Here is a 17,260-nt window from a genome sequence, read left to right as displayed (position 1 = left end):
CCTCAGAGCCTGCAGGCTCTGACATCTTCAGCATAGCCTCTTCCCCATCCTGTTTCCTATGTTCATTCTTGGCACCAGTGAGGCTCCCAGTTACACCTCTTGTCCTTGATGACCTCTTAAGCAATAGACATTGCACAAGATGGTTCCTTACACTTCTGAGGCTCTCAGCTTCCACAAAGAGCTTTTCTTCATTGCATCCATATATCTTCCACACTGAAAGCCACAGCAGGCCATTAACTTACCTCCCTCCCAAAGATGGGGGTGCAGTAGGATATTGGAAGGAAGTGGTGGCAGCCCTTTGCCTCTTTATCATTCCTTCACCCTACAAAGTCAAAAATGGCTTTGCAAAGGATCCTCTGCATTTTCCCTCTACTCTAAAGAATTGGAATTTTTGTCTCTGTTACATGTGGGAGTGTAATTTTCTGGCCCCAGAATGTGGACTTTTTGGCTTAATTTTGTTTTGAGAGAGGATCTTACTATGTTGCTCAGGATGACCTCACATGTTTTACAGCATCCCTCCACCTGCTTTACAGCATCCCCCACCCCTGCTTTACAGCATCCCCCACCTGCTTTACAGCATCCCCCACCTGCTTTACAGCATCCCCCCACCTGCTTTACAGCATCCCCCACCTGCTTTACAGCATCCCCCCACCTGCTTTACAGCATCCCCCCACCTGCTTTACAGCATCCCCCACCTGCTTTACAGCATCCCCCCCCCCCCGCTTTACAGCATCCCCCCACCTGCTTTACAGCATCCCCCACCCCTGCTTTACAGCACCCCCCACCTGCTTTACAGCACCCCCCACCTGCTTTACAGCATCCCCCCACCTGCTTTACAGCATCCCCCACCTGCTTTACAGCATCCCCCCACCTGCTTTACAGCATCCCCCCCACCCCTGCTTTACAGCATCCCCCACCCCTGCTTTACAGCATCCCCCCACCCCTGCTTTACAGCATCCCCACCCCTGCTTTACAGCATCCCCCACCTGCTTTACAGCATCCCCCCACCTGCTTTACAGCATCCCCCCACCTGCTTTACAGCATCCCCCACCTGCTTTACAGCATCCCCCCACCCCTGCTTTACAGCATCCCCCCACCCCTGCTTTACAGCATCCCCCACCTGCTTTACAGCATCCCCCCACCCCTGCTTTACAGCATCCCCCACCTGCTTTACAGCATCCCCCCACCTGCTTTACAGCATCCCTCCACCACCTGCTTTACAGCACCCCCCCACCTGCTTTACAGCATCTGCCAAACTGCTGTAAAGTATTCCTCCACATGCTTTACAGTATTTCCCACCTGCCTTACAATGTGGGCTTTTAGCACTGTTCAGTCTGAAAATCTGTGCAGGCTTCCCTTGTCTGTAAGACACATTTGCTGGCTTTGTCCTTGCCTGATTTGAATACTTCCTTATTCTCCCTGGATCCTTTGCCAGCCATCTTCTCTTCCTACTTTCTTTACCTTGGATGGAAGAACTTTTAGATTTGGACTATGGAAGGTAGATTTTCTGTTTTTGGTTGTGGTTTTAAATGTGGGGTGTAGACAGAAGCCCACTATTTCTCCTAGACACTCCTCACACAGCTCTAACATTTGAGACAGCTGATGTTCCTTAACTTCTGAATGAAAGTTATTGCCACTAATGCTTGCGTCTTTAAAGAATAACTGAACAGTAGGAGCTGGAGGGACAGACGCCTCAATCTTTCAAGTCTGTGGCAGGTAGGGAGCAACTGACTAGTCAAGGTGATACACACCTATAATCTTAGCATTCAGCAGTGTGAGGCAGTAATAGCAGATGTTCAAGGCTAGCCTAGGTTATATAGTGATAGCCTTTCTCAGAAAAAAAAAAAGTTAAATGAAAAGGCAAGGAAACACAGAGTTATTTGTTGTGTGTGTGCTTCTACATGTGAGTATGAGTGTATAACACAGGTGTACATGTGCCATAGCAGGCCTAAGTTAAGACAGCAGTTTACTTCAGCCTATACAGTATATTCTTTCTTTAAAAACATAAATTATTTTGGGGATGGAGAGGTGGTTTTTCAGTTAAGAGTACTTTCTGCTTTTGTAGAGGACTTGAATTTACTTCCTAGCACTCATATCAGGTGGTCTTAGATAACCTGTAACTCCAGATCCAGGGAATCGGATGCCCTCTTCTGGCCTCTCTAAGCATCTGTATACACACATGTGGCACACATAAAAAAACATAAAAGTAAATTAGCAAATAATTTTAAAATTTCAAAGTATTTATTTTGGCCTAGTGTGGTGGCACACCTTTAATCCTACCCAGTAGTGGGGAAGCAGAGACTGAGTTTATGGCCAATCTGTTTATATAGTGAGTTCCAAGCCAACTAGGCTACATAGCTACATACTCTCTCAGGAGGGAAAGAAGGACAAAGGAGAGAGGGATGGAGAAAGGGAGGGAGGAAAGGAGAGTAACAGAGAAACCCTGATTCTAAATCCCAGAAAACAAATATCTTTATACAATAAATTCCCATAAGTAGGTTCATCTAGGACTCTGGGAATGATTAGGATTGTCTGGGTGTATTAATCTTAAAATATAGTGTGTGTTTCTGGCACCATGCTTTCTTAAAATTGTAGAAAGAATTGCTGTTTGATAATATCGGTTATAGTTTATGGGGTTTTGCCATTATACTACTTCTCAGCCCTAATAAAATCGAATCATGTGATGAATTAGTAAAGGCTCCCTTGGGTTCATGTTCTTGGTCTTGGTGATAAAATTTTCACATTGTCTTGTGGAAACCTAGTCTATGAATGTATTACTAAATTCAGGGTGGTAGTGGCACTCACCTTTAATCCCGGCAATTGGGAGGCAGAGGCAGGGAGATCTCTGTGAGTTCAAGACCAGCCTGGTCTACAGAGGGAGTTCCAGGGTACCAAAGTTGTTATACCAAGAAAACCTGTCTCAAAATAGCATTATATCTAATACAGCATCTCAGTGTGTTATTTGGGGCTGGCATTGCTGTGGGACCAGGCTGGCGGGAAAACATACTCATAACAGCTGAGAGAGACAGAGACACAGACCGGGGTGGGGGGGTGGGGGGCGGGGGATATCGAGGAGAACATGAACTTTATTTCAGTGTTCTGATTTTACAGGAGAATGGTTGAAAGCAGGTCAGGGTCCCATGAGCAGTGTTCATGTAGCACTGACTTGAGCATGTCTTTGCATTAATCACTGTTGTACGTTGTGTCTAGCAGTAATCTTTTTGTTGAGTTGAGAAACAAAATGCAATCAAAAATGTATATGACCCTGGTACAACTACTGTAAATGGATACATCAGACTTTTCAATGAAGGAAGGAATTAATAAGTTACTATCAACAGTAAAAAGGAAAATTCATAAAACACACAATAACCAATAGGAATGTTAGAATTTGCTTACAATTAGTACCCAGCTATATTTTTATGGAATTTTTATTTCTTTGGGCAAAAATCACTTGCATTTCCTTCAGCATTCAACTTAAAGAATTTAGCTTAGAGACAGGAAAAAGCTGGTGATAACTCAGAAGGTGTTAGACAAGACATTCTGTTATCCCCCTCCCATTTCATTGTCTTTTGTAATCTTTCCTGACAGAATGTTCTAGAAGCTGGCTAATCTTTTTCTCAGCTGCTAAAACTACATGTCTTTTGTCAGCCCAGTGAAACATTAGTCATGGCTTTAGGGGTGGTTCAGGAAGATGACTGATCCTGCAGTTTTCTGCCTCTTTGATTTAAAATCCCAGTCTGAGGAGATTGCAGCCTGTGTGTATGTGTGCAGGGATGGTACTTAGCTAGTGCTCTTGTTGCCTAGGACTTTTTTTTTTTTTTTTTTTTTTTTTTTTGCAGGGGTGGAGGTGTGGGGGAGGGAATCATATCTGCCCAAAAGGAATTGTTTTTCTAATTGTCACAAAGGTACCAGATAGGCTAGTCACCCTTGTTTTTGTTGATTCTTGATCTTAGGACTATAAAAATGACTCAGACATTCTGTCTTTTTCTTTTTTTCCTTAGGTTTTCTTACAGAGACTGGAAAGACCAGAGCAAGTACTATTTTTTCTGCAGGAACTGAGTCTGCCTTCCAAGTTACACAGATCAGAATTATGGTAATTTTCCTTCTATCTTCTTTAAATAGTGGTCTTGCTTTTAAAAGTGAATTAGGGTGGGGGGGGTGGCTTTGCAGTTGAGAGCCCTGTCTGCTCTTCCAGAGGACTTGACTTCCATTCCCAGCACCCATATGCTGACTCACTATGTGATATCAAGCATGAGTGTGAGTTCTGGGACAACAAGTGGGGGGGCTGGTGGTGGTTTGGGTTTATATTTCCAGAGGTCCTTGCCTTTCCTTGGGTATGCAGTGATTATTTTCCTTTATCTGTTCTCTAGCAGAGGGCAGGAGCACAAATTTGGATCCAGTTTTAAGTCTTTGAATGGTGTGACTATAAGGGTGGAAAAAGTCAAGCTAACATTTTGTAGGATAGCTCTTTCCTTCTAGGACATAATGTATTTGAATATTGCTTCATTGGTTTCACTGTGCTGTAAGCTGTTGGAACTTAACCATACATATCAACTGGAGCTAAAATAGCCACAGAATTTTTGCCTTTGCTTCCAGGTCCGCCGTGGTGGCATCGGTGCTCAGTGTGGGCTGGTATTTGCCTATAACTCACCTTCTGCTAAGTTTCATGCAGAAGAACACTTCAAACGGTTTGAAAAATACGACAAATGGAAGCTCCAGGAACTGAGGCAATTCGTAAAAAGCAGGTACAGAGCCAAGGGAAAGTCTATGTCATTAAGAATGTATCTGTTCTCCTGCTGGGTGTGGCTTTTCACCCCAGTGTTTGGGAAGCAGAAGCAAGTGGACTGTTGTGAGTTTGAGGTAGCCTGTTCTACATAGTGATTTCTAGGTCAGCCAGCACGACATAGTAAGACTATGTCTTTTCAAAGAAATGTGTGCTTATTATGAAATTATGCTTATACAAAGGGTAACCTACCACAGAGGCCAGAGGCCTTTGTTACTTTCTAAAAGCATTTGCAAAGAGGGGTGTTAATTTGTATATAATTTCTTATTTGACCTTTTCTGTGGCGAGGATCTCAGGTCTTCAGAATGACTGGGGCATCCTTCTCCTGCCATTCAAGCTTTAAAACATTTTTTTAAAATTCTTTTTTTCCAAGTTATTTTTTATTATTTAATATTTCTTCTTATTTTACATATCGATCCCAGTTCTTTCTCCCTCCCTCCCTCCCTCCCATGCCCCTCACCAACCCCCCCCATCCCATCTCCCATTCATTCCCTAGGGAGGGTGAAGCCTTCCATGAGGGAACACCAAAATCTGTGAAGTCATTTGGGGTAGGGCTTAGGCACTCCCCCTTGTCTCTAGGCTAAGGAATATTCCTCCATGGGGAATGTGCTCCCACAGTCCATTCATGCACTAAGAATACATCCTGGTTCCACTGCCAGAGGTCCCATAGATTGCCCAGGCCTTCTAACTGAGACCTTTGTTCAGGGCTTCTGGGTTGGTCCTATGCTGGTTTCCCAGCTATCAGTCTGGGGTCTTTGAACGCTCCTTTGTTCACATCAGCTGTTTCCGTGGGTTTCTCCAGCCTGGTCTTGACCCCTTTGCTCATCACTTCTCCCTTTCTGCAACTGGATTCCAGGCGTTTAGATTTATTTATTTAATGTATAAGTGGTTTTTGGCATGTATGCATATGCACCATGTGTGTGCCGGGTGTCTGTGAATGAAGGTCAGAAGAACACTTTGGATCCCTCAGAACTGGAGTTAAGAGTGATTGTAAGCTACCATGTGGTGCTGGGACTGTGTCTTCTGGGAGAACAGCTGCCATTCATTCTGAGCCTTCTCTCCAGCCCCTCTGTTTAAACTTTCATTGGAAATATTCATTAGGCATTCATTATGTGCCAGGCCTGATGCACTGAAGGTCCTGTAGTGGAAAAGTACTAGAGGGGGCACTGTAGTAACTATAGAGTGTGTGAACTGCAATGAGTGCAGTGCAGGAGACCTCTGGGAGCAGACAGCAGGCCTCACTTGATAGGAAACATAACCCTGAGCCAGTGAGCAGTGCTGAGCTGTTTCTGAAGAGTAAGCTCACACTAAGTAGCTGCTTGAAGAAGTAACTGGTGGCTTGAGCAGAGGAGCAATAGGCACCAGGGCCCAGAGGTGGCATATGGCATAATGAAGGGTCTGGCGGCTATGTGATTAAACTGCACTGTCAGGAAGTGGTGAGGGACAGTGCTGGAGAGCAGGGAGAGATCAAGTCCATAGAAGTGTCTTTGTTTGTTTCAGGTCTTAGTTTATCTTTAAAGTACATGTGTGTGGTAGGGGAGGAAAGCAGGCAAAGGGTAGAGCATGTTATCAGGGAGTCAAGAGGTAGATGAAGGAGGTCACATTTCTTCTAGAAGAATTACTTGGATGTGTGCTGCAGCACCATGGATAGAGGAAAACAAGCATAGAGGCAGGGACTGGGAGGAAGCATGCTGCCAGGAAGCTGAAGGTAAGAGGGGCCTAGACCAGCACAACCACCTCTGTAGCAGCAGCAGTGGAGCAAGGTGGCCTGATACAGCAGGGTCTGGGGATGGCTGATAAAAGCAGGAGAGGAAGGAAGGCTTGGGCAGCACCTCCCTACGGGCAGGTGGGGAACCTGGTAGTGCCGTTCGTTCTCTGACACAGACAGTGCTCCAGGGAAAAGCAGGTTGTGGGAAGGTGGTGAGTGGGGTTGGTCCTGCTGGGAAGACTCTGATGTGTGGCAGCCAGTAGGACAAACAGTTTAGCAGCCTAGGAGAGAGACTCCTGTAGGGCCAGACATGACAATCTTTGACATGGTCATTAAAAACACTGGACCCAGGTGTAAGTGCCTCATACTTTAATCCCAGCATTCAGGAGGCTTAGGTAGAATTGCTGAGATTTCAAGGCCAGCCTGAACTACAGACGAAGGCCCTGCCTCAAACAAACAAAACTGAGGGAACATGTGGGGATAGAAGAGATGGCTTTAGAGGACTGTGGACTAGGAAGACATAGGGTCCCTGATGAGCAGTACTAGTTATGACACAACAGAAAATTCAAACACACAATATGGGGCAAGCCAGGCTATACCCTCAGAAATTAGGGAATAGGAGTGGCATTGGTCGTTAAAATGAAGGCTTAAAGTAGATGTAGCCACAGAGGCCTTTGGTGACCCTTCAGATAGTGTTGCTAAAGTTAGAACTTGTGGATTAGAGCCTTGGGCTTGTTGCTGTGCTCCTGTATTTCCTGAGGTTAATAGCAGTCTTAAAATACTGCTCAGTGTGTGCTAATTAGGCATAAATGTGCATATAGATCACCAAGGGATCCTGTGAAAATACAGATCTGTCTGATTCAGTAGTGATGGGAAGGAATTAAGACTTCTTTCCCTTCCTTTCTTTCTCTTCCTCCCAACCCCCTTCCTTTATTGTCTTTTTGTTGTTGTTTTGTTTGTTTTTTCAAGACAGAATTTCCTTGTGTAGCCCTGGCTGTCCTGGAATTCATTCTATAGATTAGGCTGTCCTTGAACTCACTAGGAGATCTTACTGCCTCTGCCTCCCAAGTTCTGGGATTAAAGGTGTGTGCTACCACTGTCTGGCTGTTGGTTTGTATTTTGAGACAGTGTCTTATTAACCTGAATAGCCTAGAACTCACTATGTAGCCCAGGCTAGCCTGGAACTTGTAGCAGTTTTACTTCCTCAGTTTCCTGTGTGCTGGGCTTATAGGTAGGTGTCTACTACCATACCCAGCATAAAATTCTTTTTTAATAATGGCTACAGGTGCCACCTAATTTTAAGGAGCCATGATCTCACTCTTGGGATATTAAAATAGGTCTTTTCCTCTAAACTTTGTCAAACAAGGTGTTTCATATCTTACACAGGATGAATTTTTTTTTTAACCTAAATACAAGCTTATTCATGAATCCCTTAATGATTTGATCTGGTTCTAGCATGAATTATTCTTCAATATAGGCCAACTTAGTTGGCCTACATATATAATCAGTTTTTCTCCAGTTGGAAATAAAAATGTCTTGCCTGTTTGGTTGCTTTCTTTTTTTCTTTTCTTTTCTTTTTTTTTTTTTGAGACAGGTTTTTTCTGTGTAACCACTGTGGCTGTCCTGGAACTCACGCTGTAGATCAGGCTGGCCTCGAACTCACTGAGATTCACCTGCCTCTGCCTCCCAACTGCTGGGATTAAAGGTGTGTGCCACTAACACCAGTTATTCTACATTGCAGACTTTCTTGAAACTTTCTGCCAGGCAGGGTGGCAAGGAAATAGGATGATTGAGAGCTCAAGGCCAGCCTGGGCTACATAGCCGAGGATGGAACTAGTTTCTCACATATTCTAGACAAACACTATGCCACTGAACTATACCCTTAGCCCTCAAAGAATGCATTTAAAATTCCTCACACATGTATTATAGATGAGACTCATTGACACTTAGAGCTTAGCAAGTTCTCCCTGTTCTGCTGTGGTCACTTGTATCACAAAGCATCTCTATCAAGAAAGACTGATGTGAGGAAGAGAACATAATTTTCCCTTGTTCCAGAACCTATTTTGGATTTTCTGTACTTTTCTTTGTAGTAATCTGTGGTTGCTTGTCATGCTTATACAAAACACTCCTGTGCTGTTAGTATGGTAGTTGAGTCACAGGCCAAGTAGTGTGAGGTTTTAAGAATGGAACTTGAAGCCAGGCACAGTGGCTTTTAATCTCAGCATCTGGGAGGCAGAGGCAGGCAAATCTCTTATTAGCTCAAGGCCAACCTGGTCTGCATAGTGATTTTGAGGCAACCAAGGCTACATAGTGAGACTCTATGTCAAACAAACAAATGGACAAAATGAGTGATATTTGAAAAGAATGCCTGCTCCTTAATCAGTTACTTAATTCCTAAAGAGGGGGCAGCATTTACCCAGCCTTTGAAGAGCAGCATGCAATTATCCTTTAGTTTTAAGGATGGAATGGTTCCTTTGGAGGACTTGCTAATCAACAGAAACCTGTGAAGGCTGAGATTTTCGTGAGAGCTGCAGGATCTGAAGCAACTACCTTTCAGCTGTTTGTACATGGCTCAAACCTCAGGCTAGCCATACACAAGTTAGCCAGACCTAGGGGAGGGAAGTCACCCCTGCCTCTCCCTCTGATTACCAAAAGTGCCCATCTTGGGGTATCACTCCTGCATCGAACTGGAAATGCCTGACTTGAATGTCATTTGGATAAGGCCTTACCTGTCAGGCTCTGAAGCTACTTAGAAGCAGGACAATGTTTATGATGACACTTGCATTCACAGGATTGGTTGCTCATCTGATGACCTTGGAGAAGATGATCCCATTGGCTGGTTTGAGCTGGAGGAAGAGTGGGATGAAGCAGATGTCAAGTTGCAACAGTGCAGAGTTGCCAAAGTAAGCAGTAGTCAGTTCACCTGCTCTCCCCTTGTATAAGCCTTGCTGACTGCACCAGCACTGAACCAACAATGGAACCTTAGAGGGCATAGAGAGACAGATGTAATATAGCTTTTACCAAGGGAGATTTAACTCAGCTTGGGGTTCACCAGAGAAAAGAGGGTGTAAAATCATGCCAAGTGCTGGAAGAGGATTGGACCATAATCTCTGGCATGACTAAGAGGTGTCAAAAAGGCCTACTACAGTGAGTAGTAGTACACAGGCATAAATGCAAGCGGGATGGTTTTGTTCCCCAGCTCTAAGAGTAGTAACTGCCTTTCCATGTAATTTATTTTTCTTAACTTAAGAGTAAATCTTAGAGTAAGTAAGAGAATTCAGAACTTTCTTCTGAGTTCATACATAGTGTGTGCTCAGTACATATCTTTACAGTTGAGTGATAGATTCAGAAAAGACTTTCTTACCAGTGAGGTGGCTCAGTGGGTAAAGATGCTTGTTGCCAAGACTGAGACCTGAGTTTGATCCCTGGGACCAACATGAAAGGAGAGAACCAACTCCTCCCACTTCTCCTCTGACCTCCACAAGCACACTGTGAGATGCCTGTGCCCACACACATGAAATAAATTAATAAAGTGTAAAACTGTAAATGAGGAAAGACAGCAAGGCCTTTATGAAAGGAACTTTCCCTTTAGGAAGTAGTTTGCACCAAAGCTGAGCTTTCGAAATACCTTTGCTCTGTTTGCACAGACAAAGCCATTTCTTTACTTCCAGTGTATAAATTGCACATGCTGGTTGAGAACTTGAAGTGATTCCATATAGCATTGACTGTTTTCATCAAATATCTAGTTTGGTTTTGTTTTTCCTCAAAACCACTGCCAGAAAGCAAACCAAGTTCTGTCTCTTGTACTTGATATTTGTTTTTCAGAAAGCCATTGCTCTTAGTATGATCTTTATAAAACCTGACTTACCCGGTGTTTGTGTTCTTTTTTTTCTGGTGGCTGAATATACTGAACTTATTTGTGTCCCCAGTATTGGGCATGGTAACACTTTATAAAATACTTACTAAAACCAAGAGGGAATTTCCTAAAAAGGTCTGTCAAAACTTTCATTGCACATAGGGATTCCAAGTCCTTTTCTTAGGTCTCGTTTATCTTTTCTAGTACTTGATGGTGAAGTTCCTCTGCACCCGCCAGGAATCAGCAGAGCGTTTGGGTGTGCAAGGCTTAAGCATCAGTGGGTACCTCAGGCCTGCAAGGACAGAAGCTGAACAAAGCATCCTCTGTGCCCACTGCAGAAAGGACACGGAGAATATCTATGGGGCTACCTTGCTCCTCAGGACCCTGCAATTCATTCAGCAGCTCGCCCATGACCTGGTAGGGTTTTCCCCATTGTTATACAACACTCCTGTGGGGGAAATGAATGACAATGCTAAGGGAAGTAGGCACCTTTAAAACCTGGTATCTCTAAGCAATGACAGTACCAGTGAACACAATAGCTCTCATACTACATGATAATACAAAAAGGCTGGGGAGAGTGGGCTCTGTGGCACCAGTCTATGGAACACTACATAGCATGAGGCTATTGTTGTGAGGTACCCTGGAGTAGACCTGCAGACATGGTTCTACACCTACCTGTGCTTATCCAGGGGCAGCAGACAAAACAGCATAGCAGGGTTTATTCTTTTTTAAGTCTTAGAGTCACTTCCCAAGTCTGGAAGTGAGTTTTGTTCATTAAATGGACCAAGTGTTAGAGCTTGCATTTGAAATATTTAGGGATTTGATGCTGGCTTTTGCAATTGCTAGTAAATCACAGTATCAGTTCACTCAAGGCCTGGAGTCATACTGTGGAGTACTTGTCTTCCTAAAGGGGAGCCTCTTCCTAAAGGGCAGCCATTGTGTGTGCAACCGTGTGCACCTTAGCGTTCTGTCTCTTCAGTGCACAAGGGGCTGTTGAGCCAGTTGTGCATATGGCATTTGGGTCTCTGTCAGCTAAGAACTCTTATCACAGCAAAGAAGAGATAAAGGCCTAGGAATAGTAGCTAGGTTACAACCGAAATGCAGCCCACGTGTAGGGAAATCAAATACGTTGCAGGACAGTCCTGAGCATCATTATCATGTAAAGCTTGATGTATGTATTATAAAGTCAGAGAACCTGTGTGGCTGTGTGCATGTTAGTGTCACAGTTATTGATGTATGCATACACGAGTATTATTGAGTTGTGTGGGAGTTTCACTCAGGTGGGTCATCTCACTTCTTTACCATGACAAGTTAATGAGATATCCCAATATTTCTCTAAATATATTTTTTAATTTTACTTTTTTCCTGGTCTTTATTATTTTTTAGGTGCAGCAGAAGGAAAGTGGCTTAAAATATAAGTCTTTTCTGGACTTCACAGGTCTTGATTTGCAGATCTTCTGGAATTTTTACAGCAAATTAAAGCAAAAGTAGGTCAAAATTTTTAGAAAATGACAATCATAAAACTGAAATGGGTATTTTTTTTTTTAATTTTTTTCCCTGTATGATTCTTATGCTTTGAAATATTTTTTGAAAATAGTACCTCATATTTCTATAAAATATTTAGAAAGCATTTCCTTATTGATTCCTATGATAAACAGGTCAGGCATTATAAAGATACAAGTTGAGTATCTTTTATGCAGAATCCCAAAATTGGAAAAAATTTATTTGCCACAGGTGGAAAATTCCACATCTCACTTCATATCATGAATCACAGTCAAAATGCAGTTGAACTAAAAATATTGTATATCTGGGAGTCATAGCTCAGTGACATAGCACTAACTTAGCATGCACCAAGTTCTGGCTTCAGTCCTAGTGACATAGTACTTGCTAAGCATGCACAAAGCCTTGGCTTCAGTCCCCAGCATCACAATAAAAGGAAAAAAAGTTGTATGCAAAACAAATTAATTTCATATTTAAAAAATTATTCATATGAGAGAGAGAGAGAGAGTTGATGCTCATGAGGCGGGTACATGGACATGTGTGTATATGGAAGCCAGAAGAGGGCATTGGGTATCACATTTTCTTAGCTAGGTTGGAAGCCAGTAAGCCCTAGAAATCCTTCTGTCTTGTCTGTGGTCCCCCACCTCCTCCTGGAACACACACACGAACACACACACATAGGAACACACACCTTGGAGCTGGGTTACTGCATTGCCAGGGATGTCAAGCTTGTTACACAAGAGCTGAAATCTGAATGCCAGTTCTTCAGCTCCATGAATTTCATATTTAAACTTAGGTCCCAATTCCAAGAGAGCTCCTTCCTCTTCCCCTCTTCCCACCCTCTTCTTCTTCCTATCTTCTCATTTCCCCTCCCCTTCCCTCTCCTCCTTTTCCCCTTCTTCCCTCTCCCTCTCTGATGATGATGCATTTGCCAATATTCCAAAAATTTTTTTTTAAAAAAAATCCAAAGTTTGAGGCTCTTCTGTTCTGATCCCAGCTTTTTAGATAAAGGACATGATTTGTCTCCTCATTTTACAGGTGAATAAATAAATCAGAAATATGCTTCCTTCCCCAGTGGGCAGTCAGACAGGGTCTGTTTCCAGGTATCTGGTGATAGCTTACTCTGGTTTGGTGTTCCCTTTTGAACCTGATGTCTTGAGGCAAGTCCTTTGTAGACAGCTATAGGACTTTGGAGGTTGAAATGAATCTGCCCTTCTGCTCTCTTGATGTTCTTTCTCCTTCTCCTTTCTCCTTCTGAAGCCCAAGGGAAGAATGCATCTGTGCGCAGACTCTGCTGCTGCAGCTTCTGCAAAGCTGCTTCTCAGTGTTGCAGAGTGACCCATCAGTTGCTTCTGAGGAGGAGAAGCCTGCAGCACAGTGCCCTGAAGGAATGCAGGCTGCCCAGGAGCTCTACACACACCTATGTGATGGTAGGGACTGGGGTGTGCCTTGAATGTGTCTTTGTACTGGTGTCCACTTGGCTGTAGAAGTGTGAGGGGTCCAGTGATCATGTGAACCAGAAAGAGATTACCAAAAAAAAAAAAAAAAGAGATTGCCACCATGGGACATGAACCTACCTGCCTCCCTTCTCCCTCCCTTTTTTCTTTATTTTTTCCTTGAGAATGGGTCTCATGTATCCCACATGGCCTCCCACTCACTAAACAATTGAGAAATGACTTTGAACTTCTCATCTTCCTGTCTCTACCTCCCGGGTACCAAAATTATAAGCAAGTGCCTCTATACTGTTGTATGTGGTCCTGGACCTCAAACCCAAAGCATCACAAATGCTGGCAAGTGCTCTGCCAACTGGTTTACATTCCTGACATAACAGGAGCATTTTGTTTGATACCTTTTAGGTTACTGTTTTGAGTTGAGGGTTTTCTCTTTTACAGCCAACTTTCTGCTAGGTTCAGATACAGTTCAATTATATTGAGGGTAATTACTATCACACTGTTCAACCTTGACACTGGGATGAGGCCAATAGATTGAGAGCGAGAGATGGTAATTACAGATTGAAGATGAAACACATGCTACATTTGAAAGTAATTTTAAGGCTTTGCCAAGTAAGTGTGTCTCAAGAGAACAAACAAGTAAAAACATAAAAACTTGTTCATATAGTCTTTGTTTTGGTTACATGTAAACAAAAACTAAATTATTTATACTGCCTAACCTATACACAGAAATAGCTTACTATGATACAAGGCACAACATGGAGAGTAGTCAATTTGTAATCAGTTATAGCAGGTTAGTTAGTGAATAGATGAAATGTGGCAGAAATGATTGATTCATTGTTCTTTTTCATTAGTGGTAGATAGAGCTGATGGAGATTCCATGCCCATGGAGATCCTAAAACAAGAAGTCAGGAACACCCTGCTCAATGGGGCTGCCATCTTCTTTCCAGATCGACAGACCCGGCGGAACCAACTCTTCACCATGATGGTAATTATGTTCCAAAATGTGGATTCCGTGACTGAGTTAGTCTTTATTCTCTCTAAATACTTGACAGTGTTTTCTGATGCCATCACTATCTGCAGATCTTTGTGTGAGCTTTTGAAGGACATGTACTGTACTCACCTGGATTTCCAGCCTGTCCTCTTCTTAGTCACAGTGACAGTGTAGTTTCCACCCTTATGACTTGCCTACAACCAAATTTTCTTTCTTTTCTTTCCCAAGAAGAAATTAAGGTAATTACAAGAAAAAATAAAAGTGAGAATATAGTGAATCCTTATTACTCAGGCTAACCTTGTTCCATCTGTGATATACCTCGCTTACTCTCCAGTTCTCCCACCCACCCATTGTCACTTTGAAGTAAATCCCTGATCTATTTCATTCATAAGCAGCTCAGTATATGACTGTGAAGAGAGTATAACTAGGTTTTAATCTTCAGTTGGTTCTTCTTACCCTCCTAGGGCCCTTCTCCATGCTACTTAGATTCACTGCTGTGGTTAAAGGTGCTTTTTGTAGTTAAAAGCACTGTACTTCCAAATGGAGGATTTTATACCAAAGACTCCTCCATTTGTTTGCTGGAAACATTCATTAGGTAGCTGGAGGAATGATTTGTTGTTGATGTTGACAGAGTGTGTCCCACATGAAACAGGAAATATCTGACCACTTGAATGGTGTGAATGTCTGTTAGCAAAGCAGCCTTGTCTCTCTGTTCATCCCTTCAGAAAGGGATCGGTTGCTTTTTTTTCCCTTCAAACTCTGGTACATTAAATAGCACTGCTAACTTTTATGTTACCAAACAGTTCTCTTCAGGTAATTGTTCATTGTAACCATCTCTTACCTTCCCAACTATTCTGTGCCTAGCAGAGGCCTAGGTGTTAAATCCTCTGGAGTCTCCCTCAGTGCCTTACATAGAAATAGGTGTTCAAAGGCTGGTGATCCCTTGTCAATTTGACACATAAACATATCACTATTAAGCCACACATTTCCTTTCTTGTTTATCTCCAAGATCACACATGAATATCAATATTACAACATAAGAATTTCAAATTTAAAAGTCCCAGTCTTTTTAAAAATTCGGTCTCTAAAATATTCAACCCATTTTAAATTCAAGTCTTTGTAAAATTCCAAAAATCTCTTTTAAAAGTTAAAAATCTCTCAACTGTGGGCTTTTGTAAAATCAAGAGTAAGTTAAATACTGTTTTACTTCAAAAGGGGAGAACCAAACACAGTCACCATCAAAACAAAGCAAAACCAAACTCCAAGTGTATAAATAACTCAGCGTTCAATACAGGTGCTCACTCACAATCTTCTGGGCTCCCCCAAAGGGCTTGGGTCACTTCTCTGGCTCTGCCTTCTGCAGCACACACAGCTTGTCTCCTAGGTTCTGGCTGGCTTTGCCCCATTCCTTTTGCTGTCTTTGATGGTCATCCCACGGTTTTGGCATCTCCAAAATACTGGGGTCTCTTGTTGCAGCTGGGCTGTACTTTGACCACTAGCCTCTCGTGGACTCTCTTCATGGTACCAAGCCTCAACTTCTCTCCATGACCCTTTAATTCTCGGCCTTCAACTGCTACTGAGGCTGCACTTTCACCAATGGCCTCTTCTGGCCTCTCACAGTACCAAGCCTCAGCTGCTCTCTATGACTCCTTCATGCCTTCAAAACAAGCATCACCTGGGTGGCTCTTACATATTACCAAGTTTGGTTGCTGGTGTGAGGTACAACCTTGGCTCCCTCTGGAGCACAGCTTCTGTGTACTGACTCTCAGGAAACACTTCCCAGATTTCACCCCAATGATGCTATCTCTTCTTAATCACTGCTAATTTCTTAGTTCCAGGCGATCAGTGTCAGTTCTTCAGGAAAACAGCAGTTTTACTTTAGTGTTTCTGATCTCTTGTTAATCACCACTGATTTGTCAGCATAGCTAAACAGACTCCTAGATTCTTAATTCAGAATATGCAGTGGTCCTAACAGAGTCTTTATGTGACTCAAAACTCCCCTCTGGAACTTCACAAGCCAGGCCTCCAATGTCTGCATTTCTCTCAACACTCTTCTAAGCTCCCATAGAACATCTCACCAAGCTTTGAGCACTCAGTGGCTTTTTGTAGCCCAATGTTCCAGAGCCCTTCTACAGTCCTCCCAAAAATTGTGACATGGTCAAGCCTATCACATCAGTACCCCATGACACAAGTGCCAATTCTTTCTTAGTGGGGGTTTCTGTGTGTTGCTATGTGACCAAAGCAACTTGGGGAGAAAAGGGTTTATTTGGCTCACACTCCCACATCACTGTTCATCCTGAAGGAAGTCAGGACAGGAACTCAAACAGAGCAGGAATCTGGAGGGTGGAGTGGATGCTTACTGGCTTATTTGGATGTTATGAGATGGTCCAGTGGGTGGTGGTGTTCTGTGGTATTCTGTGTTGCTCTAAGGTCTCAAGAATGTTATGGAATCGATTTTCTAAATGTACATTTCTGATTTCCTAGAAGAATGTTACTGAGCATGAACACAAGCAGTCTCTGCAACTCACTTTCCGTTCACTCTGCACATATTTTAGGTAAGTTTATTTCTCTGTATTTTATGAGTACTTTGAATCTTTGCAAAATTATCATTATCATCATCATCATCATTATTTTAGCTATTTCTTCTCATATGCTTTGTCTGCTAATCTAAAAGGATCAGTTTCTGAAGTTAAATGATTAGAATAGTGATGTACCCCAAGTCCCAGCCATTATAAAACTAGTTATAGTTGGATCCTTTGTTGATTACTTTCTGAGTGCTTCAGTTTCAAGGGGAATTTTAAAGACAAAAACTGTAACTAAAGGAGGTTCAGGTCTTATATTTAAATCTACAGACCCAACTACTTAAAACTAACTGCAACCCAGTGTAGTGTCACATGCCTGTTATTTCAGCATTCAGGCAACGGAGACAGGAGAATCTCTGGGAGTTTGAGGCTAACCTGAGCTACAT

At 42.8% G+C, this 17,260-nt stretch overlaps 1 protein-coding gene across 1 annotated transcript in view; it reads left to right on the top strand.

Moving 5' to 3' along the window:
• The window catches only part of Zzef1 (zinc finger ZZ-type and EF-hand domain containing 1), a 114,122-nt gene that overhangs the window by 35,645 nt on the left and 61,217 nt on the right, over positions 1 to 17,260 (top strand). Inside the window, exons 10-17 of the mRNA XM_051180065.1 lie at positions 4,002 to 4,093; positions 4,597 to 4,745; positions 9,283 to 9,394; positions 10,552 to 10,764; positions 11,734 to 11,834; positions 13,108 to 13,277; positions 14,153 to 14,286; positions 16,777 to 16,847. Coding sequence (XP_051036022.1) covers positions 4,002 to 4,093; positions 4,597 to 4,745; positions 9,283 to 9,394; positions 10,552 to 10,764; positions 11,734 to 11,834; positions 13,108 to 13,277; positions 14,153 to 14,286; positions 16,777 to 16,847 — 1,042 coding nt within the window. The remainder of the gene's footprint in view (positions 1 to 4,001; positions 4,094 to 4,596; positions 4,746 to 9,282; positions 9,395 to 10,551; positions 10,765 to 11,733; positions 11,835 to 13,107; positions 13,278 to 14,152; positions 14,287 to 16,776; positions 16,848 to 17,260) is intronic.

This window comes from Phodopus roborovskii, unplaced genomic scaffold, assembly GCF_943737965.1.
Source record: "Phodopus roborovskii unplaced genomic scaffold, PHOROB, whole genome shotgun sequence".
In the NCBI taxonomy this organism is placed as follows: domain Eukaryota; kingdom Metazoa; phylum Chordata; class Mammalia; order Rodentia; family Cricetidae; genus Phodopus; species Phodopus roborovskii.
This window is presented reverse-complemented; position numbering and strand designations above follow the sequence as displayed.